The sequence below is a fragment of the Lissotriton helveticus genome, chromosome 10, assembly GCF_964261635.1.
Source record: "Lissotriton helveticus chromosome 10, aLisHel1.1, whole genome shotgun sequence".
Classification (NCBI taxonomy): Eukaryota; Metazoa; Chordata; class Amphibia; order Caudata; family Salamandridae; genus Lissotriton; species Lissotriton helveticus.
Window position 1 is genome coordinate 95,992,650 of NC_136071.1, and position 23,135 is coordinate 96,015,784.

Sequence of the window (23,135 nt, forward strand, 5' to 3'; positions counted from 1 at the left end):
TGCTATTTCGGTGTATTTGTTGCCATGGATTGAGTTCCGTTTTGCCGTACGTGTTTTTTGGTCGCACTTGGCTTGTGTATACGTTTGTAAAAGTATTTAGTGTATGTACTTAAAATGTGTTTTATTTCTGTTCTAGTAAAGGGTATTACGCAATGTATTCCCTTTACGTTTGTTACGTAAGGGATGTTAGCGTTCTATTTTTTAGTTGATGGTGATGTAATGTTGAGCGTTACGTAATTTTTAGCCAATCGCAGATCTACGTTGTGTGACGTAGCGTTGCATTTGACGTGCGTCAACGGGGCGTTTTCTACATTGGTGTGAATGTTCGTGCGGTAAAGGTGTGTTATTCCTCCGTGGTTGTTGCTGCGTCGTCTGACTGGTAAGATGTACATTTATTAACATTGAGTACATGAATTTGAATGTATTAATACTTGTGTGTATATACGTATTATTAATAATGTTTTATTAGGATGTATGAGTGTTTTATTTGTATTGCGCCTTGTGTATTATCGAGTTTTGAGTTACAATATCCTTTAGTACTGTTCTAAAAGATATATGTTTGAAAAATGGGTTTCTTTCGAAATGTTACATAAAGCAATGTTTATTTTTGTATGTGTTATGTCTTTGAAATTGCGTCCGTTGTTATTTCTCGCTCACTTTCCTTGTGTTTTGAATTTTTCTTGATCTTTATGCGAATGTTGGCTCGTGTTTAAGTTGATTCTTCGGGATGCATTGAGTAATCTTTGCTAGTGTCTTCCTGGTATGTAGTTTCAGTAGTTTCGTTTCGCCTGAGGTGGCACTGTGATGTTTATTTTTCCTCTGACTTAGCTTTTTCTTGTGTCATTTGTACCCGTATGTGACTTGTTTCGCCGCTATTCATTTATTTTGTTTGTTGCTTGTTGTAGTTAAAAGTATTATGTATGCACTGTGTATGTTCTCTTTTTTGTGTTTTTTTTTATATTTTCTACATTTCAGGGAATGAGCTGCTACGATCGACAGGTAATGACAATTTTATTTTCATATTATGAAAAAGTGCCTTTGTGAGTTCTTATACTTTTGTTTATGCATTTCCTTTTATTGATGTTAATGTAATTATTGTTTTCGGTCTTGCTTTGCTCGCACGTATTATCTGTCTGGCTCCTCTCATTAGAGTGTGTTTAGTATTTTATCAATGGCTGCTATTTAGTTTTATTCTTTGGCATGGATTGAGTTTCGTTTTGCCGTACGTGTTTTTCGGTCGCACTTGCCTTGTGTGTAGTAATTTTCTCTTGCACGGCATCCCTTATGTCCATTTCGGCAGCAATAGCACATTATTAACATTCGGCACCCCCACACTACAATTGAGCAACATGAGATCATCACTCTTTGCCACTAGAGCCGTATTTAGAACTCCCCCAGTCTCATTTAGACATAGAACTGCAGTACTGTACAGCACCAAAGCATGCTTGTATAGCTGTAATTGTGTGTGCAACGTACAAAAAGTTGTTCTAAAGCGTGCACTTCAGGCTGGTGGTGTGTGTGACTGTTGAAAGCGTGGATTGATGGCTGTTTGTGTGGGTGTATGCATGGTGAAAGGATGCACTGATGACTGTTGTGTGTGTACGCCTTGTGAAAGTGTCCATTGCTAGCTATTAGTGTGTGTGCCTGTTAAAAGCGCACATGTTTGGATTGTATGTCGTTTGTCTGCTGAGTAATGCTGTAGTGGTAATGAGTGGTGCTGTGGTGGTAAGTGTTTGTGTGTGGTTGTAGTGTGATAGTGTGTTGATGGTGAGTGAGGGTGAGGTGTTGAGGGTGAGGGGATGATGGTGTGAGGGTGACGGTGTGAGGGTGAGGGTGAGTGATTGTTGGCGAGCGTGAGGCTATGAGGCTTATTGAGAATGTGAGTGGGTGTGCGAGGATGTGTGAGAGTGTGTGAGTGTGGATGTGTGTGAGGGTGGGGGTGTGTGAGCGTGTGGGCATGTGAGTGTGTGGTGCTTAGTAATGCTGTAGTTGTGATGTGTTGTTCTGTGCTAGTGATGAGTGGTGCTGTGTTGGTGTTTAATAATTACCACCACAGCATAACTCAGCACCACAACATTTGCACTTCTCCCAACAATGGCATCACTGATGTCCACGAATGCAACATGCAGCAATACCACTTTATCTTTCTGCAGCCCCACAGTACCATTGAGCAACAACACTGCATCACTCTGCACTTCCACATCCGTATTTTGCACACCAACAGTCTCATTTAGACATAGTACTGCAGTACTGATGACTGTTGTGTGTGTATGCCTGGTGAAAGTGGCCATTGATAGCTGTTGTTGTGTGTGTGACTGTTAAAAGCGTACATGTTTTTATTGTATGACCTTTGTTTGCTGCAGTGGTGATGAGTGGTGCTGTGGTGGTAATTATTTTTTTGTGTGGTTGTAGTGTGATAGTGTGTTGAGGGTGAGTGAGGGTGAGGTGTTGAGGGTGAGTGAGGGTGAGGCGTTGAGGGTGAGTGAGATTGAGGGTGAGTCAGTGTGAGGCGTTGAGGGTGGGTGAGGCTATGAGGGTGAGTGAGGCGTTGAGGGTGAGTGAGGGTGAGGTGTTGAGGGTGATTGAGGATGAGTGAGAGTGAGGGTAAGTAAGGGGTTGAGGGGGAGGTGTTGAGCGTGATTGAAGTGGTGTTGTGGTGGTAAGTGTTTGTGTGTGGTTGTAGTGTGATAGTGTGTTGAGGGTGAGTGAGTATGAGGGTGAGAGTGAGTGAGAATGAGGGGGAGGTGTTGAGGGTGAGTGAGGATGAGTGAGGGTGAGGAGTTGAGGGTGAGTGAGGGTGAGGGGCTGAGGGTGAGTGAGGTGTTGAGGGTGAGGTGTTGAGTGTGATTGAGGATGAGTGAGAGTGAGGGTGAGTGATGTGTTGAGGTTGACTGAGGGTGAGGCGTTGTGGGTGAGTGAGGGTGAGGTGTTGAGGCTGAGGGTGAGGAGCTGAGGGTGAGTGTGGGTGAGGCGTTGAGGGTGAGGCGTTGAGGGTGAGAGAGAGTGAGGTGCTGAGGGTGAGGGTGTGAGGGTGAGTGTGGGTGAGGCGTTGAGGGTGAGTGAGGGTGAGGTGTTGAGGGTGATTGAGGATGAGTGAGAGTGAGTGTGAGTGAGGAGTTAAGGGTGAGGTGTTTAGGGTGAGTGAAGTGTTGCTGTGGTGGAAAGTGTTTGTTTGTAGTTGTAGTGTGATAGTGTGTTGACGGTGAGTGAGGGTGAATGAGGGTGATGTTTTGAGGGTGAGTGAGTATGACAGTGAGGTGTTGAGGGTGAGGTGTTGAGGGTGATTGATGATGAGTGAGATTGAGGGTGAGTGAGGAGTTAAGGGTGAGGTGTTGAGGGTGAGTGAAGTGTTGCTGTGGTGGTAAGTATTTGTTTGTTGTTGTAGTGTGATAGTGTGTTGACGGTGAGTGAGGGTGAATGAGGGTGAGGTGTTGAGGGTGAGTGAGTATGAGGGTGAGGTGTTGATGGTGAGTTGTTGAGGGTGAGTGAGGATGAGTGTGGGTGAGGTGTTGATGGTGAGGAGTTGAGGGTGAGTGAGGGTGAGGGACTGAGGGTGAGTGAGGTATTGAGAGTGAGGTGTTGATAGTATTGAGGATGAGTGAGAGTGAGGGTGAGTGATGTGTTGATGATGAGTTGTTGAGGGTGAGTGACGGTGAGGTGTTGAGGGTGAGTGAGGGTGATGTGTTGAAGCTGAGGGTGAGGGGCTGAGGGTGAGTGTTGGTGAGGCGTTGAGGGTGATGTGTTGAGGGTGATTGAGGATGGTTAAGAGTGAGGGTGAGTGAGGGGTTAAGGGTGAGGTGTTGAGTGTGAGTGAAGTGTTACTGTGGTTGTAAGTGTTTGTGTGTTGTTTTAGTGTGATAGTATGTTGAGGATGAGTGAGGGTGAGTGAGGATGAGTGAGGGTGAGTGAGGGTGAGGTGTTGAGTGTGATTGAGGGTGAGGTGTTGAGGGTGAGTGAGGGTGAGGGGCTGAGTGTTATTGAGGATTTGAGGCTGAGTGTGGTTGAGGTGTTGTGTGTTATTGAGGATGAGTGAGAGTGAGTGTGAGTGAGAGTTTAAGGGTGAGGTGTTGAGGGTGAGTGAAGTGGTGCAGTGGTGGTAAGTGTTTGTGTGTTGTTTTAGTGTGATAGTGTGTTGAGGGTAAGTGTGGTTGAGGGTAATTGAGGCAGATGTGTTGAGGGTGAGTGAGGATGAAGTCTTGAGTGTGAGTGAGGATGACGGTGATTGAGGGTGAGGTGGTGAGGGTGAGGGGCTGAAGGTGAGTGAGGGTGAGGTGTTGAGGGTGATTGATGATGAGTGAGATTGAGGGTGAGTGAGGAGTTAAGGGTGAGGTGTTGAGGGTGAGTGAAGTGTTGCTGTGGTGGTAAGTATTTGTTTGTTGTTGTAGTGTGATAGTGTGTTGACGGTGAGTGGGGGTGAATGAGGGTGAGGTGTTGAGGGTGAGTGAGTATGAGGGTGAGGTGTTGATGGTGAGTTGTTGAGGGTGAGTGAGGATGAGTGTGGGTGAGGTGTTGATGGTGAGGAGTTGAGGGTGAGTGAGGGTGAGGGACTGAGGGTGAGTGAGGTATTGAGGGTGAGGTGTTGATAGTATTGAGGATGAGTGAGAGTGAGGGTGAGTGATGTGTTGATGATGAGTTGTTGAGGGTGAGTGACGGTGAGGTGTTGAGGGTGAGTGAGGGTGACGTGTTGAAGCTGAGGGTGAGGGGCTGAGGGTGAGTGTTGGTGAGGCGTTGAGGGTGATGTGTTGAGGGTGATTGAGGATGGTTAAGAGTGAGGGTGAGTGAGGGGTTAAGGGTGAGGTGTTGAGTGTGAGTGAAGTGTTACTGTGGTTGTAAGTGTTTGTGTGTTGTTTTAGTGTGATAGTATGTTGAGGATGAGTGAGGGTGAGTGAGGATGAGTGAGGGTGAGGTGTTGAGTGTGATTGAGGGTGAGGTGTTGAGGGTGAGTGAGGGTGAGGGGCTGAGTGTTATTGAGGATTTGAGGCTGAGTGTGGTTGAGGTGTTGTGTGTTATTGAGGATGAGTGAGAGTGAGTGTGAGTGAGAGTTTAAGGGTGAGGTGTTGAGGGTGAGTGAAGTGGTGCAGTGGTGGTAAGTGTTTGTGTGTTGTTTTAGTGTGATAGTGCGTTGAGGGTAAGTGTGGTTGAGGGTTATTGAGGCAGATGTGTTGAGGGTGAGTGAGGATGAAGTCTTGAGTGTGAGTGAGGATGACGGTGATTGAGGGTGAGGTGGTGAGGGTGAGGGGCTGAAGGTGAGTGAGGGTGAGGCGTTGAGGGTGAGTGAGGGAGAGGTGTTGAGAGTGAGGGTGATTGAGGGTTTGAGGGTGCGGTGTTGAGGGTGAGTGAGGGTGAGTGAGGGTGAGGTGTTGATGGTGAGTGAAGGTGGGTGAGGGTGATGGTGATGTGTTGAGGGTGAGTGAGTGTGAGGTGTTGAGGGAGAGTGAGGGTGAGGTGTTGAGGGTGAGTGAGTGTAATTGAGGGTGGGTGATGAGTTGAGGGTGAGTGAGTGTGAGTGAGGGTGTGATTGGCAAATGTGAGTGTGACTAGTTATTTAAATGTAAAGTGTGTTTGTGTTTTTGTATGTTGTTGTTGTAGAATGATGCTGTTGTGGTGGTGTAGAGTGATGTTGGTGTGTTGATGAGTGATGTTAGTGTGGTGCTTCCTAATGCTGTTGTTGTGATGTGTTGATGATGAGTTGTGGTTTGTTAGTGTTCAACTATTACCACCACAGCATAACTCATCCCAACAACAGTTGCAATTCTCCCAACAACCTAATTTGTGATGTCCACCAATGCAACACGCAGCAATACCACCTTATCATTCGGCCCCCCACAGTAACATTGAGCAACAACACAGCATAACTCGGCACCAGCACAGGCGTATTTAGCACAACAACAGTCTCATTCATACATACTACTGTAGTGCGTGCAAGCTACAAAGTATGTGTATTTTGTATATGTTTTTGTAATGTCAAATGGATTGGCTGAATGTTGTATGTGGGTGTGACTATGTTGTATAAATTGAGCGTATTACTTATAATTTGCCTTTTGTATAGCAAAAATTACCATAGAAGTTGTAAAATTTGTATTCCACACTTTTTTATTTTTTAAAAAAAAAACACAAATATTTATTGTTTAACTTTGTACAAAAATAAGATATCCTGGCAACATGCAAAATTTAGTCAGAACATATTTCATCGTCTTTTTCTTTCAGAATCTTTATGATTTGGCCATTACAAAAGACAACTTCAAAAGTTTGTGGCAAAAAATGGACAAGGGCATCTCCGATGTTGTCAACTTCCTCATCTAACATAAACCATTTAATTAAGATCTGGTTTTCGATGGGCATAGATTGATATTCGTCTGTGTTTGTCACTTTTATTGTGATAATACTATTTTGCTCTGTAGAGCTTTCAACACCATAAATTTGAATGTCCATCTTTTCCTCTGGTGGGGCTGTTACCTGTTGAGAGAAAACAAAAGCAACAATTAGTTTTTAAATTTGTATACTTTATGTTTTGTGTAAGGCCTATAGTGGGTGAAAGGGACAGAGTGGTTGAAAGGGCCACATTGGGTGAAATGGACTGAGTAGGTAAAAGGGTCCCTGTTGTTGATAGGGTTTGAGTGGGTGATAGGTTGAGAGTGGGTGATAGGTTGAGAGTGGGTGATAGGTCTAGAGTGGGTGATAAGTCTAGAGTGGGTGATAAGTCTAGAGTGGGTGATAGGCCTAGAGTGTGTGAAAGGGCCAGAGTTGTTGAAAGGTCCCGAGTGGGTGAAAGTTCCCGAGTGGGTGAAAGCTCCCGAGTGGGTGAAAGGTCCCAAGTGGGTGAAATGTCCCGAGTGGGTAAAAGGTCCAGAGTGGGTGCAAGGGGCAGAGTGGGTGAAAGGGCAAGACTGGGTGAAAGTCCAAGAGTGGCTGAGAAGAGATAATTGCCAAAAGTTTTGTTTGTTGTGCTTACCTCCATTTTGCTATGGCGCGTTGTATTCAATATTTTTTGGCAATTGAATTCATGTACAGTGACGTGAGTCAGGGTAACATATTTGCCAAGATGTATTTTAAATAGTGACGCTTCTCTCCACAGTGTCACTTTTATATCATCAGTTGCATCTTTTATTGTAATCGATTTGAGTGAGGTATCTTGCCCATTGATAAACACAGTCTTTGCGTCCTCTTCCTACACAAAAACAAAGCATTCTATTAAATAGTGACTGTAAAAACACATATTACTAGTGCCTTGTATGAAAGGCAATATAATGTATCATATTTAACGACCCAAATGAACATCCTTTCTAAAAGATTGAATTGTTTATTGCAAAAAATGGCTTTGTAGAGAGTACTTGTGTTTGTAGTATACACCAAAGCACTGCCATCTTATAGTTTTCAAAAGTCATACTTGCTACTATGTGTGAAGAGTGTATAATTCTAATTTTTTTGAGTTAGTTATTGAAGTTACTAAAGGTGTAATGTGTGTGTAAGTCAACTATGCATTTTTTAAGTAGACATGATGACATGAGTGAGGGTGAGGGTGAGTTATAGAGTGTGAGGTGTTGATTGTGAGTGAGTGAGGGTGAGGAGTTGATGGTGAGTGAGGGTGAGTGAGGATGAGGTGTTACGTGAGGGTGAGGGTGAATGTAAGTGAGGGTGAGTGAGGGTGAGTGAGGGTGAGAGGGTGAGGGTGAGAGATTGAAGGTGAGTGAGGGTGAGAAGTTGAGGGTGAGTAAGGATGAGGGTGAGTGTGAGTGAGGCTGAGTGAGTGTCATTTAGGGTGAGGAGTTGAGGGTGAGAGATTGAGGGTGATTGATGTTGAGAAGTTGAGGGTGAGTTAGGATGAGGGTGAGTGTGGGTGAGTGAGGGTGAGTGATTGAGTGAGGGTGAGGTGTTGAGGGTGAGTGAGGGTGAGGCTGAGGTGTTGAGTGAGAGTGAGGTTGACTGAGGAGTTGAGGGAGAAGGGTTAAGTTTTTGAGGGGGAGGTGTTGATGGCTAGTGAGGGTGAGTTAGGGTGAGGAGTTTAGTGTGATTGAGGGTGAGTGAGATTGAGGGTGAGTGAGGCGTTGAGGCTGAAGTGTTGAGGGTGAGGTGTTGAGGGTGAGTCAGGGTGACGTTTTGAGGATGAGTGAGGGTGACTAAGGGTGAGGCATTGAGGTAAACACAGTGTTTGCGTTCTCTTCCTAAAGAAAAAGTAAGCATTGTATAAAATAGTGACTGTAAAAACACATATTATTAGTGCGTTGTATGAATGGCCATATAATGTATTATATTTAGCGACCCAAATGAACATCCTTCCTAAATGATAGCAATATTTATTGCAAAAAATGGCTTGTATTTGTAGTATACAGCAAAGCGCTGGCATATTATAGTTTTCAAAACGCGTACTTTCTACATAGAGTGAAAGAGTGTATAATGCGTTTTTTTTTTTAATTGTTAATGAAGTTACTAAAGGTGTACTGTGTGTGTAAGCCAACTATGCATTTTTTTTAGTACATATGATGACATGAGTGAGGGTGAGGGTGAGGGTGAGTGATTGAGGGTGAGGTGTTGAGGGTGAGTGAGGGTTAGGGTGAGTGAGGGTGGGGTTGAGGGTGAGTGAGGATGAGGTGTTACGTGAGGGTGAGTGTGAGTGAGGCTGAGTTAGGGTGAGGTGTTTAGGGTGAGTGAGAGTGAGGGAGTGTTGAGGGTGAGAGATTGAGGGTGAGAAGTTGAGGGTGAGTAAGGATGAGTGTGAGTGTGGGTGAGTGAGGGTGATTGATTGAGTGAGGGTGAGGTGTTGAGGGTGAGGCTGAGGTGTTGAGGTGTTGAGTGAGAGTGAGGGTGACTGAGGAGTTGAGGGAGAAGTGTTGACTTTTTGAGGGGGAGGTGTTGAGGGCTAGTGAGGGTGAGTGAGGGTGAGTGAGTGGGAGGTGTTGAGGGTGATTGAGGGTGAGTGAGATTGAGGCTGAGTGAGGCATTAAGGGTGAATTGTTGAGGGTGAGGTGTTGAGGGTGAGTGAGGGTGAGGTGTTGAGGGTGAGTGAGGGTGAGAAGTTGAGGGTGAGTAATGATGAGGGTGAGTGAGGGTGAGTGATTGATGTTGAGGGTGAGGCTGAGGTGTTGAGGTGTTGAGTGAGAGTGAGGGTGAGTGAGGAGTTGAGGGAGAAGGGTAGAGTTTTTGAGTGGGAGGTGTTGAGGGCTAGTGAGGGTGATTGAGGGTGAGTGAGGAGGAGGTGTTGAGGGTGATTGAGGGTGAGTGAGATTGAGGGTGAGTGAGGCATTAAGGGTGAATTGTTGAGGGTGAGGTGTTGAGGGAGAGTGAGGGTGGGGTGTTGAGGGTGAGTGAGGGTGACTGAGGGTGAGGCATTGATGTAAAGACAGTCTTTGCGTTCTTTTGGTAAACCCAAAAAGAACAATTCTATAAAATAGTGACAGTAAAAACACATAGTACTAGTGCGTTGTATGAATGGCAATATAATGTATTATATTTCACGACCCAAATGAACATCCTTTCTACCATATTGCATAATTTTTTGTAAAAAATGGCTTTGTGGAGAGTACTTGAATTTGTAGTATACCCCAAAGCACTGGCCTATTATATTTCCCAAAACTCTTACTTTCTACATAGTGTGAAAGAGTGTATAATGCAACCTTTTTTGAGCTTGTTAGTGAAGTTACTAAGGGCCCGATGTAGGTAAATCCCATTTACCTATTTTGAAATACCGAATCCTACCGATTCGGTATTTAAAAATAGGTAAATGGTATGTAGGTCCCAACATCTGTATTCGTTACCGAATCCTTAACAATTCTTTAATTACCGAATCGGTAAATACCGAATAGGTAATGCTCATTCATTCCTATGGGCTTTGAAGCCCATAGGAATGATTAGGCATTACCGATTTGGTATTTACCGAATCGGTAATTAAAGAATTCAGAAGGGTGCAGGGGGTGTCACTTTGACACCCTCTGGCACCCCCAAAAAAGGCACAGGTGCCATGTGGCAAGCATACCTGCCCTAAGGGCAGGTCTGCCTGTCACATGACATAGGTGTGCTATTTAGACTTGCAATTTTAAAAAGTAAAAAATACATAAGATATGTCATTTACAATACTAATAAGTCCAACTTTTCAAATGCGAGACAATATTTTTTTTTAGTTGACATGATGACATGTTTGTGTTCATACTTACGGCAATTATTGTCCCTGAAACGGTCATCAGGCTTTTTAGACTTGCCCGTTTTATTTCCTTGATGGGAGAAGCCGATGGTGCAGGCGGATGCAAAATGTTGTTTGCTTGTTGGATCAGGCCATCCTCGATTGCCATTGCGGGAAATTTGGTTACTTTAGTTTGTTTTGTAATTAAAATTGTTTTGTTTTTGATAATAAAGTTTCGTATCAGTAGTCCACAGTTATTTTTCGTTTGCTCATATAAATTTTCTTGGTAACAAGTACATTTTATTGTTCCAGTTTTATCTGCTAAAGCCAAATGGAATAAAATTTTCTGCTCTTGTTTAGCATTTTTGTACGTAGTTTTCCCTGAGCAGTTGATGACATTAACTCTTATTGGTTTCTGGTATGGTTTGTTGTCATCGGTATTAATGTTCATTATTTCTTCAATAGACATCATCTGAAATAGAAAATGTGATATAACATGTTAAATACAAACCCATATTGCTTTATGATCACTGTAATAGCATTCTAAAGTACCATAGTTGTGTAGTTGGACATTTGTATATATATGATCTAAAATGGATTGGTAGTTAGTTGTGTAACTGTTAATGAGTTGTTGACATTGTAATTTTGTTTCAAAGAATCCAAGTAATTGCTTGCTGTTTGCATTTTGTTGAGATACATCCACATTGAAATCCCCTATAATAATGAATTTGTGTGTGGGGTAAAAATCCGTAATATTTGTGATGAAATCAAAAAGAGAAGTTATACTTTTTAGGGGTGGTTTGTATAAAATAATAATAAGGTAATCTGTGTTATCAATCTGTAGAGTAAAATGTAAAATGTCTATCCCTTCAAGTGTCTCATAAATAGGCAATATAAATAAATCTTTTTTGTAGTACATAATCATTCCATGGTTTGTGTTGTATGTATGAAATTTATCAAATATAATGTGATGATATTGTTCTATCGTGAAATCATTAGCTGTAGCATTTCTTGTAGTGTTGATCTCAGTTAAGCAAATAATGTCTGCTTGTAATATATTCCTATCCGCTACCATAGATGAAACATTTTTCTGTAGTGATCTTATATTGTGTGCAATGATATTGAAATGTGCACTGTATGTATGTAACTGTGGGATATGTATTTCAAGTGGCATTTCTGTCCTTAATCTGTGCATTTCCTCATTAACTTGTGGATGTACTACAATTTTACGTTCATCAAAATTGTGTACATATACATTTTGTATTGATTTTGCCCTGCTAATAGCAACATAATGCAAATGATGAATCTTGCTGTTATTAAAGTGTATATAAAGTGGTTCGAGAGTTGCACCTTGTGTGCGATGTATAGTGCGTGCTGATGCTTGGCGTAAAGGAAATTGCTTCCGTATAATGGTAATAAATTTTTTAGTGTATTGGAAATGTCTAGCTATAGCATGTATTGGTGTCCATGTATTTTGTATTTGTGAATGAAATAAGTGTTTATATTGTTGTCTGGTTGTTTGTCCTATAGTGGGATTGTCAAATAACAACCAAACAATAATAGGTGTATTGTTAATCAATTCAACTAATTGTACAACACCAGTTGCGCCATTTGTTAAACCATCATTGACATCCACATTGCAACTTAAATCATAACGAAGTTGTAAGGCAATGTGTAATGTATGTGAAAGGCCCATTGTTTTCTGTGGATCTTTGGGCAGTTGCTTAAGAATCGTTTTTTTCACATTTTCAGACAAATCTGAACTGACGGTATCGCTTGCTACAGTTATGTAGACTGGATAATCTTTGCAATGTTGTTCTAAAACCTTTTGGTTAATTTCATTAACTTCTAGATTAGTTGACATGATATATGGAATTGTTTCTAATAAAGTCTCATCAGGTTGTATTTCCCTTTGCTTAATTTGTGAAATATCTTCTTCAGTATGCTTGCCTTCTCTCAATCGGTTTAGTAATTCAGCAAATTGTAGATCTTCTTTTTGGCGCATAATTTTTGTTAATTCAAAAATTTTAAAATGTTCTTTCCATAAGTTAGCACTTAAAGGACCATACATTTGTGTAGAATCCTGAAAAATGTATCTGTCAAATACAGGTTTTAATTGGTAAAAGTCACCAATGGCTAAAATAGAAATTCCTCCAAATGGTTCATTAGATGATTTAATTTCTTGAAGCCTGTTATGTATAAAATTCAACATATTGTGTCCTACCATTGAAATTTCATCAATAATAACAACTCTAACATGCATCATTTCCATTTGTAGAGCAGTTCTATGTTCATGACTCAGTTGTTTATAAGTCAAACTTTGCGACACAGGTATTTTGAAAGTGCTATGCAGTGTTTTGCCATTAATATTATGGGCAGCCTTTCCTGTTGGAGCAGTAAGTAAGATATAAACATTATCTGGATTTTCACCGGCCTTAGTGTTATAGTAGCGTAGTAAAGTTTGATATAGTGCAGATATTACAAAACTTTTCCCAACACCAGCCCCTCCAGTGCAAAAAGTATAGCATGGAGTGCTTGTAGTTTTAAACCAATGCAAGTTATGGTAAACAAATTTAAGTTGTTCTTCCGTTAAGTTTTGCATAAGTTGTTGGTATTTTTCATTGGGTAAAATAACGTTAGTTGAGCTTTGTTCTTCAGTTGTAGTTCTAATTCCTAAATCTAGAGCCAAATCATATCTATTATTATGTTCTGGATTTTGGTCTTCTGTCTGTATATTAACAGTTGGTGATAGAGGAGGTGAAATTACATTTTCATGACACTGTTCATGAATAATGTTTGTAACTTCGCCATGCTGTTTGTTATAGATTTTTAGTTGTGTGTCAACAAATGTTTTAACTTCCAGATACCTATCATAGTAAGTTTCCTTGTTGATTAGTATTTTTTCTTCTTCCCTCCATGGATAGTGCAACATTAATATTTCTCTATAATACTCTTCTGGTTCATTATTTTTGCTAAATCTGCAAAAGCGTATTATTTTCCCTTGTCTGCGCTTATTTAAAGCATAATCATAATTCTGTTTCTTTTGTTGTTTATTTCCGTGACTACATTCTATTTCTAATTCTTCCTCATCTGAGCTGTAAAAGTTTTGTTCTGCAAGTAAATCTTCGCAATCATTTATTTCTTTCCCATGTGTTTTTTTCTTCACATAGTTGAAATTAGCCGCATAGTCTGCTAACGTGCACATCTCTAATGATTGTGGCCGTTTGCAGTACTTAATAATAATATTTTCACATTGAATGTCAGTTGAATTTTCGGGCAAGTTATTAATAGTTTCGATATCACGCATTAAATAAGTTCTTTTCTCTGGACGGCTAGTATTAATAAATACAAATGATCGTGAGCTTTTCCGTAATGGTATTTGAAGAATTAGATATGCTGCTTCTTGAGCACTAATTTCTGTGCAGTTGAGGAATTTGTTTCCTATGTGTTTAAGTTGATCTTTGATATTACTATTGCTTGTTACCTCTTTAGCAGCTTGCGCTAGAAGTTTGCTAATTCCTCTTTGCGATTTACTGATATATGAGATAATATAGACTGCACAAGCATAAGGGTCTAGTATAAACTGCAAGTCTATGTTTGCTCGCCAAGCTTCTAAAAGAGTACTATTGTAGTTATTGATGAAGCATTCGCCTGGTGTTCTTTTTAAAAAAATAGTTGTTTTTTGTAAGCTAGTTTGTATAGAAGTAATATATTCTTTATCATCCATTTTAATGAAGTCTAAAAATTCCTCAAAAGAAAGTGTATTAAAAGTAGTATTATTCATAGCTTCATGTATTATTTTCATATTATCTTGCCATTGGTTATTTGTCTCCTCAAGTGTTAATGGCTCTAATATGAGCGTTCTTGACATTGGATATTTGGGATATTGATATTTGCATGTCCGTTGCTGTTTACGTCTGCAATTTTTGGTGTGACCATGCCTTTGTAGATTTATTAACGGTTGTAAAACAGGGTTCTCAGACTTATGACAAGTGATATATTTGTCAATAAAGCTATTGACTTCTTCGACTGGTGAAACACCATACAATGGTGCTTTGTTTACCCAGAGTAATGCATGTATATGTGGAGAACCTCTTTGTTGGAATTCGACTCTGTAAAAGTAGTCTACTATTTCCCCAATTGGATTAGTGCCATTCAGCAAAACACAATTAAAGAATTTCCTAACTTGATAGTCAAACTGTCTTGCACATGTTATTGGATCTTCTTGTATTAATTTACTTTTAGTTTCCCAAGACATGTTTAAGAATTCTTCCTCTGTACATTCCTTTAAGTTTCTAACTCTCAATAGTATATTTATTAAATGGTGCCATTTTGTTTCAGCAGCAGATAAAGTCAAAAAGAAAGTGGGTATGCCAAGTTGCCTTATCATTGCAAAAATATCTTTTTTGCAACCTTCCCAATATGGAGGTGAACTGCGTATAGTTTTTAATACTTTGTACCCCTCATTAAACTGTAAAACATTGGCAATATTACATTTAATGTCTTTAGCAGTTATTTTATTTCCATCTGTAAAATGTTTTCTGATGGAAATGTTGATTTTACCATGGATCTGCTTAATATGTAATTTCTTCAGTTTAAAAAACAAATTACTAATAGATTTAGCGACTCTTCTATCATAACTCCTTAACTCTGCTTGGCAAATAGTACTATAATGTACCGGTATGTGTCTTTCCTTATTGTTAGGCCTTCGTTCACCACAAAAAATAGTAGGGAAAGCCAAAAACTCTGAATCTTTATCCTCATATAAACCTCTTGGCGTGTTATGTTCAGCTGGAGCGAAACTTAACACATTCAGCGAATTACTAGTAATAGTTTCATTTGTTAACATAGTATCCAAATTCCCAGCTTCTATGTTGTCAGAACTATCAGATGAATTGTTTGTCTCAGAAGTCTCATTGTGAGATTCTATTTCTGGAGGTATATACTCCCAGTCAGGGTTAATCGTAACACCATATTCATTAAACATTGTACTATTTTTAGCTAGCCAAGTAGCTGCCTTTTTTACTGTATTTGGTCTAATATTCTCATAATGTGTATATGATTTATAGATTAATTTCCTTTTTAATTTCACTGGGATTGTCATGGCGTCATTAATTTGCCTTGGTAAAATTGTAACAGTTGTCATAACATCTGCAGGTACATTAACTACTGCACCTGATAATGATTTTTGAAAACCGCGTGGCAGACTCCGAATTTGTAAGAATGGTATCCTAGGTGAAACTAATCTTTCTTCTAAATCATATAATTCTAATTCAACTGGTACATTTGGGAAGCCCATGCCATTTACAATAGAACATGGTGGTATTTTGTTTTTGCGAATGTAATAATAGCAAGTCTTACAAATAAAATTGGTTTTCTTGTTACTAATGTTACACTTGTTGAAAATTTCAGATTGGCTAACACTGCGTATATTTAGCAACGTTTGTTTATGCCACAGTTGATTGCAAAGAGTACAAATGTACTCTGGCCCATGCAATATTTCCCGGTGGAATTTGCGAATGATTGTATGGATTTGTTTACCTCGTTTCTGTCTTTGGCCCTGCGTGAAGATGGGGATGTTATTATCAGTAGCACTTAGTTGACTGTTGGTAATGTCTTCTTCAGCTGTATTAACTTTTTTTCTTTGTACAACTTTAGTTGGACATGTACTTGAATCCCTTTTTCTTTTCCGAGACTGTTTATTTGTTCCCTGTATAGCTTTACTCTTACCTGGTAATTGTGCTAAATGATTACTATTGCTATTCCCTCCCTTACTTTTATTCAGTAAATCATCAGAAGACATTGATGTTGATGTTATCGTCTGATTAGGAGTACATTCAGTAGTATGTACCCAAATTTTTCTTTCTTGCGGTAGGTGACTATTTTTTTTGTGCACAGTAAGTGCTTTTGTAAAGGATTTCCTTTGAATGACTTTTATATCTATTGGTGTTAATTCAAATTGGACACATTGCTCAGCCTGATGTGTAAAGTTATATGCTAGTTTCATAACATATTGAATTAGGCCTTCAAACGAATTAAATGCAATTGTAACACATGTTCCGTTTGAATGAGGCATGCCTTCATGGTCCCTACTATGTGAATCAAATACAAAGTATGATTGCATATGTTTGAAAATAGCTATTACATAAACATTCATACAAAGTAGAACACCACAGTGCTTATTAATAGTAACATTTAATGCTGTGCTAATATCTGGGTAGGCTTTATCAAAACGTTTAAGGACATCACCGTAGTAAGCGTTCCGTAGCAAAAGTGAATATATCTCTTGATTGTGGTCTATATACCTTGGCAGGTCATCTGGATGCATAAGTGTTTCTTTGTTAATAGAATGCATTTGTAGATATAAAGCGTCCCCACGGTCCATTATATAATGCAGATCATTAGAGTTCCAAGTAGTTACTGGCTTGCATAAATTGTGCAAGACAGCAAAAGCACTATTTGGTAAGCATTGCTTACCTTGTGATTTGCTATTAAATTTGCTATTCCCTTGATGGTAACTTGCTTTCAAGCATCTCTGCATCTTCTAAGTTATACTGAAATGTTGTTATCAACAAATGTAAATTAAGAAGGTTTGTGAACTAACAAATATTTTTGGGGACTGTAAGGTATGAACTTTTAACAAATTTTAAACTAAGTGGCAAAGTAGTATTTACCTTAACTTCTGTTTCTTTTGTTGTTGTTTTAATAATCTGAAAGGAGAAAAAAAATACATAATGTTTAGAAGATATTTTATCGAATTTTTCCCATAAAGGGCACATTAGCATGTAAATAGTCTTTTAAAGACCTGTTAAGAGCTCTAGTGCTGCTGTGAGTGTATGCGCCACGGCTGGCACACAGGCAGGGTGAGATGATAGAGGGAGAGAGAGGGAGTGGGAGGAAAAGGGGGACAGAGAGAGAGTGAGTGAGTGCGTGAAAAGTTAATACTGAGAGACGTAAAAAAATGTGTGTGTGTGTTATCTTGTAACTTGGACTGGTTAATGTGTTGCATTGAATCTGAGAATGAATGCGGTGTGCGTGTAATATTGAAAGTGTACCCAGTTAGTGTGCAAGTAATGTACAAAGACAGAAAGGGAGTGAAGGGGAGGGAAATGCCGAGGGAGTAAAAGGGAGGGAGAGTGAGGGAGATGGAGAGTGAGGGAGAGGGAGGGAAAGTGAGGGAAAGGAAGGAAAATGGAGTGAGAGGAAGGGAAAGGGAGTGAGAGGGAGAGTGATAGGAAGGGAGACGGGGATGGAGGGAGGGAGAGAGAGGGGGAGGGAGACAGAGGGATTAACAAAGTTAGAGTGAGAAAGAGGAAGGCAAGAGAGAGGGAGGGGGAGCTAGAGAGGGAGAGAGAGGGTGAGTGTGGGTGAGGGGTTGAGGGTGAGTGAGGGTGAAATGTTGAGGGTGTGAGGGTGAGGTGTTGAGTGTTAGTGAGGTGAGGTGTTGAGGGTGAGGGTGAGTGAGGGGGAGGGGATGAGGGTGAGTGAGGGTGAGTGGTATTGAGGGTGAGTGAGGGTGAGGGTGAGTGAGGGTGACGGTTTGAGGGTGAGTGATGGTGAGGGTGAGTGAGGATGATGTGTTGAGGGTGAGTGATCATGAGGGTGAGTGAGCATGAGGTTGAGTGAGGGTGAGTGTGAGTGAGGGTGAGGGGTTGAGGGTGAGTGAAGGTAGGTTAGGCTTAGAGATTGAGGGTGAGTGAGGGTGAGAAGTTGAGGGTGAGTAAGGATGAGGGTGAGTGTGGGTGAGTGAGAATGAGGTGTTGAGGGTGAGTGAGGTGTTGAGGGTGAGTGAGGGTGAGGGTGAGGCTGAGGCTGAGGTGTTGAAGTGTTGAGTGAGAGTGAGGGTGAGTGAGGAGTTGAGGGAGAAGTGTTGAGGGTGTGTGTGTGAGGTGTTGAGGGCTAGTGAGGGTGGGGGAAGTGTTGAGGATGAGTGAGGGTGAGTGAAATTGAGGGTGAGTGAAATTGAAGGTGAGTGAGGTGTTGAGGGTGAGTGAGAGTGAGGTGTTGAGTGAGAGGTTGAGTGAGTGTGAGTGAGGGTGAGGGGTTGAGTGAGGGTGACTGAGGGTGAGTGTGGGTAAGTGAGGGTGAGTGAGGATGAGCGTGAGGGTGGGTGAGGGTGAGTAAGGGTGAGTGAGGCTGAGGGTGAGGGTGAGGGAGGGTGAGGCAGGGCGAGGCGTTGAGGGTGAGTGAGGGTGAGGTGTTGAGGGTGACTGAAGGTGAGTGAGAATGAGGGTGGGTGAGGGTGAGGCGTTGAGGGTGAGTGAGGGTGAGGGTGAGGAAGGGAGAGGCGTTGAGGGTGAGTGAGGGAGAGCTGTTAAGGGTGACTGAGGGTGATGCGTTGAGGGTAAGTGAGGGTGAGGGTGAGGTGGTGAGTGTGAGTGAGGGTGAGGGTGAGTGAGGGTGAGGCGTTGCGGGTAAGTGAGGGTGAGTGTGTGTGTGAGGCTTCAAAAAATAGCGACCCCCTTAAAGTAGTGTCGTTATTTGTATTAGGAAAATAGTTGAGAATTGCTGAGGATGTGGGACTTGAATGTGTCTGTGGGTAGTTTTAAAAGCTGGAATTGTTGTTGGGGATGGAGAGGGAGTGAGTGTGTGCGTGAAGAGTTAATAGTGCGAGACGTACCGAAAAATGTGTGTGTGTGTCATCGTGTAACTTAGATTACTTACTATATTGCATTGAATATGAAAATGAATGCGGTGTGCGTGTAATATTGAAAGTGTACCCAGTTAGTGTGCAAGTAATGTAGAAAGATAGAGAGGGAGTAAAGGGGAGACAAATGGAGAGTTATGTACAAAGACAGAGAGGAAGGGAAAGTTAGGGAAAGGAAGGGAAATGGAGGGTGAGGAAGAGAAAGTGAGTGAGATGCAGGGTGATAGGGAGGGAGACGGAGAGGGAGGGAGAGAGGAGGAAGAAGAGAGGGGGAGTGAGACAGAGGGAGGAACACAGTTAGAGTGAGACAGAGGAAGACAGGAGAGAGGGAGGGGGAGCTATAGAGAGGGAGAGAGAGCTATAGAGATGTAGGGAGACCGCGAGAGAAAGAGAGCGAGAAAATTATGTGTATGCCGGGAGGGCTCAGTGCACGAAGCCTTCGGCTGCAGGGTCCTGTGATTAACCTCATGGTCAGTTTTATGTTGTTGCTGTCGCCCCGACCCTTAACCACTAACCCTGCCCCCACCGATGCGGTCCTTGGACACAAAGTAAACAGTAAATGTTTCACCTGCGAGAAAGATTGTGAGTAGCCATGTAATAGAGGGTGTGGGCGAAAGTCCCCTTGATCGTGGATTGTGTGTATGAAAAGTTTGTTGTGGTGTGGCGAAGTGTTGCGAACGGATTATGACTGTACTATTCCCCCTAATGTTCCAATGTGCCTGTGAATAGTGTATTAAGTGTAAGGTCAAGTTTTTTTTTGGGTAGGCAGCTAATCCTGGCTAATGTGTTATTGGATGTGTGCTTGTGAAAATGTAATACTAGTAGTTGTACGAGCGGCTGTTTCCGTGTGTCAGCTTGTAACTTGGATTACTAACTGTGCAAGTAAAGCTGCGAATGAATGCATTCTGCGTAAATGTTGTAAAGTGTTGCCTGTTTACGTGCAAATTAATGTGCAATTAGAAGTTCTGACTGAAAGTTTGGTGCTGTAGTGGCGAAGTGCTATGATGTTACATTGCGTAGGAGTTGCACGTGCTGTATAAGGGTGGCAGTCAGTGTTTTGCCTAATGTGACAGGCTGTGTGTGATTAGTGTAAGATGCAGTGTTTTGCCTAATGTGACAGGGTGTGTGTGATTAGTGTGCTATAGAGAGGGAGGGAGACGAAGAGAGAAAGAGAGCGAGAAAATTATGTGTATGCCGGGAGGGCTCAGTGGACGAAGCCTTCGGCTGCAGGGTCCTGTGATTAACCTCATGGCCAGTTTTATGTTGTTGCTGTAGCCCCGACCCTTAACCACTGACCCTGCCCCCACCGATGCGGTCCTTGGACACAAAGTAAACATTAAATTTGGCCCCTGAGAGAAAGATTGTGAGTAGCCATGTAATAGAGGGTGTGTGTGAAAGTGCCCTTGTTCGTGGAATGTGTGTATGAAAATTTTGTTGTGGTGTGGCGAAGTGTTGCGAACGGTTTATGGCTGTACTATTCTCCCTAATGATACAATGTGCCTGGGAATAGTGTAGTAACTGTAAAGTGAAGTGTTTATTTTTGTAGGCCGCAAATCCTGGCTAATGTGTTATTGGATGTGTGTTTGTGGAAAGGTAATACTAGTAGTTGTACGAGCGGCTGTTTTCGTGTGTCAGCTAGTAACTTGGATTACTTACTGTGTGCCAGTAAAGCTGCGGGTGAATGTTGTAAAGTGTAGCCTGTTTGCGTGCAAATAAATGTGCAATTTGAAGTTGTGCCTGAAAGTTTGGTGCTGTAGTGGCGAAGTGCTATGATCTTAGATTGCGTTTGAGTCGCACGTGCTGTATAAGGGTGGCAGTCAGTGTTTTGCCTAATGTGACAGGCTGTGTGTGATTAGTGTAAGATGCAGCTCTGTTCACTCTTGAGTCCGATCATCCAGTTTACTGTCTTGCTATGAAGCTGTCAATGAAAGCGTAATGAGTGTTCTAATGTGGTCGCACTCATTTCGGCGTGCGTGTGATATAGTATGTGTTCCTAACAGTGTGTGCGTGAAAAGTTAATACTAATAGATGTAAAAAAAAGGGTGCGTATGTGTCATCTTGTAACTTGCACTGGTTACTGTGTTACATTTAATCTGAGAATGCAAGCGGTATGCGTGTAATATTGAAAGATAATCTGACAAGGTGTGTGTGAGTAGTGTAAGCTGGAGCTCTGTTCACTGTTCAGTCCGATCATCCTGTTTACTGTATTGCTGTGAAGCTGTGACAAAAATCGTAAGGAGTGTTCTGTTGTGGTTGCACTCAATTCGCCGTGCGTGTTATATAGTATGTGTTCTTAACCGTGTGTGCGTGAAAAGGTAATAGTAACAGACGTAAAAAGGTGTGTGTGTCATGTTGTAATTAGGAGTAGTTACTGTGTTGCATTAAATATAAGAATGAATGGGTGTGTGTCAAACTTATGTTGTGCCTTGAATTATTGGAAGGAATGTTCTGTGTGGCGAGTCGGAGTGTTAGGAACGGAAGTAAAAATTGTGTAGAAGAGTGAACAGTTGGCTGTACTTACATGATATATGTTGGTGCGCAGTTTCTTTCCCCCTATCAAGGAAATGTTGAAAGCGTACCAATAACCTACAAGAGATAACGATAAAAAAAACAATATGTATCGGTTGGTTTAAACAAAGGTATGACCTGTTTGAGAAATTACGTAGTCCTTTGCTAAGTATTACCATAGAAAATGTAGATTTGCAAACAAACATGTCGCAGAATAATTTAACACAGGTGCAATGTTGATATAGTAACAGTTCTAATAAACGCAAGTAAATGTATCAATACTGTCCCTTAGATGTATAGAAATAAAACTTGCATGCACTTACGTTCTAAGATTGAATGCCGTAATTTTTCAGTGGCTGTTGGTCGATAGCAGCAAGTACAGCGCCGTTCTGTAAGTCGAAGTTCTGTCCTCGCAGGTAAAAAGAGAGTATGACTTAAAGTGACCCGTCCCTCTGCTTAAATAGGGGGTAACGATGCAAGAATCTTTTTTTTTTTTTGGTTTAAGAAAGGATCAAAGCTTTTAGTCCTTCCCTTGCCCCAAGGAAAAGTCACACTAGCTGATGTGCGCGACTTGGAAGTGTGAATGTTTGAATGTGTATGCAGATGGAGTTTCGACATTGGCGCGCCAGTAGACTTCCCTGGGCAACTCCCTTAAGCCCACATAAGATTTTGCTCGGAACTGACAAAGCAAAGGGCCTTTTTTTTTTACGTTAGTGTAATTAGACTTCAACTGTCTGCTCGAAGTTACACTTAAAAATGGCATATATAAAGCATCCAAAGTATACAAAGTTTCACTTTTAAACATACAACTCTTGTAATATACTGGCTCAAAGTTGTGGCGTTTATGTTTAGTATGAAAATACTGAAAATTGCTGCGGATGCGTCCATTAATGTGTGTGTGGCAACGTGAAAATACAGTGGGTGAATGAGAAAGATGGTCGATGATTTTGTTTGGCAAAAAAGAAATGTAAAGACAGGTGTGGTGCTGAACGGGTCAGAGGCCGGATGCAATATTTGCCATAAAAGTTGTGTTCTTCGTTTTATTATGAAAATCGTGAACATTGCTGCGTAAGTGGCCCTTAAATGTGTCTGTGGGTAGTTTTAAATGCTAGGATAATTTTGGCTGTGTGTGTACGTGTTGTAAATACAGAATTTCGCTGCGGGTGCGTCCCTTAATGTAAGTCTTGTAATATACAGGCTCAAAGTTGTGGCGTTTATGTTTAGTATGAAAATACAGAACATTGCTGCAGATGCCTCCATTAATGTGTGAGTGTCACCGTAGAAATACAGTGGGAGAATGAGAAAGATGGTCGATGATTTTGTTTGCCAATACATAAATGTAGAGACAGGTGTGGCGAAATGTTATGAGCTGATGTATGATGCTGAATGGGTCAGAGGCTGGATACAATATTTGCCATCAAAGTTGTGTTGTTAATTTTAATATGAAATTCGTGAGCATTGCTGAGGATGCGGCCCTTGAATGTGGCTGTGTGTAATTATAAATGGTGGGATTGTTGTCGGTGTGTGTGTACGGCATGGTATGTAGACTATAGGAGTTTTGGTTAAAAACCATAACCTTTACAGACGCCATTTTCGACCTTACTGTAATTTGACTCTAACTGTCTGATCCAAGTTACGCTTAAAAATGGCATGAGGAGTTGAGGGTGAGGGTGAGGGTGAGTGAGGGTGAGGTTGAAGTGTTGAGTGTGAGTGAGGGTAAGAGTGAGGGTGAGTGAGGGGTTCAGTGTTAGTGTGGGTGAGATATTGAGTGTGAGTGAGGGTAAGGGTGATTGAGGGATTGAGAGTTAGTGAGGGTGAGGGGTTGAGGGTTAGTGATGGTGAGGTGTTGAGGGTGAGTGAGGGTGA

General features: G+C 41.4%; 2 protein-coding genes across 3 annotated transcripts in view; one reads left to right on the forward strand and one right to left on the reverse strand.

The window, feature by feature from the left end:
• Positions 1-23,135, forward strand: part of NTHL1 (nth like DNA glycosylase 1) — a 199,205-nt gene that overhangs the window by 69,647 nt on the left and 106,423 nt on the right. The gene's annotated exons all lie outside the window — the stretch shown is intronic.
• LOC144785060 (uncharacterized) lies at positions 6,102-21,606 on the reverse strand. Its single transcript, XM_078664173.1, has 5 exons — positions 21,283-21,606; positions 16,789-16,824; positions 10,149-10,586; positions 6,953-7,168; positions 6,102-6,456 (listed from the first exon to the last, which is right to left on the reverse strand). Exons 3-5 carry the CDS (start codon positions 10,584-10,586, stop codon positions 6,172-6,174), a joined length of 939 nt encoding a protein of 312 aa, XP_078520299.1. The 5' UTR covers positions 16,789-16,824; positions 21,283-21,606; the 3' UTR covers positions 6,102-6,171.

Excerpts from the sequence above, each read along its gene's own strand:
- LOC144785060 (XM_078664173.1), bottom strand. The coding sequence starts at position 10,586 with ATGATGTCTATTGAAGAAATAATGAACATTAATACCGATGACAACAAA. Across the intron at positions 7,169-10,148 it reads TTTCAGGGACAATAATTGCC|GAAGAGGACGCAAAGACTGT; the intron begins GTAAGTATGAAC and ends GTTTTTGTGTAG. Across the intron at positions 6,457-6,952 it reads CGCGCCATAGCAAAATGGAG|GTAACAGCCCCACCAGAGGA; the intron begins GTAAGCACAACA and ends TTCTCTCAACAG.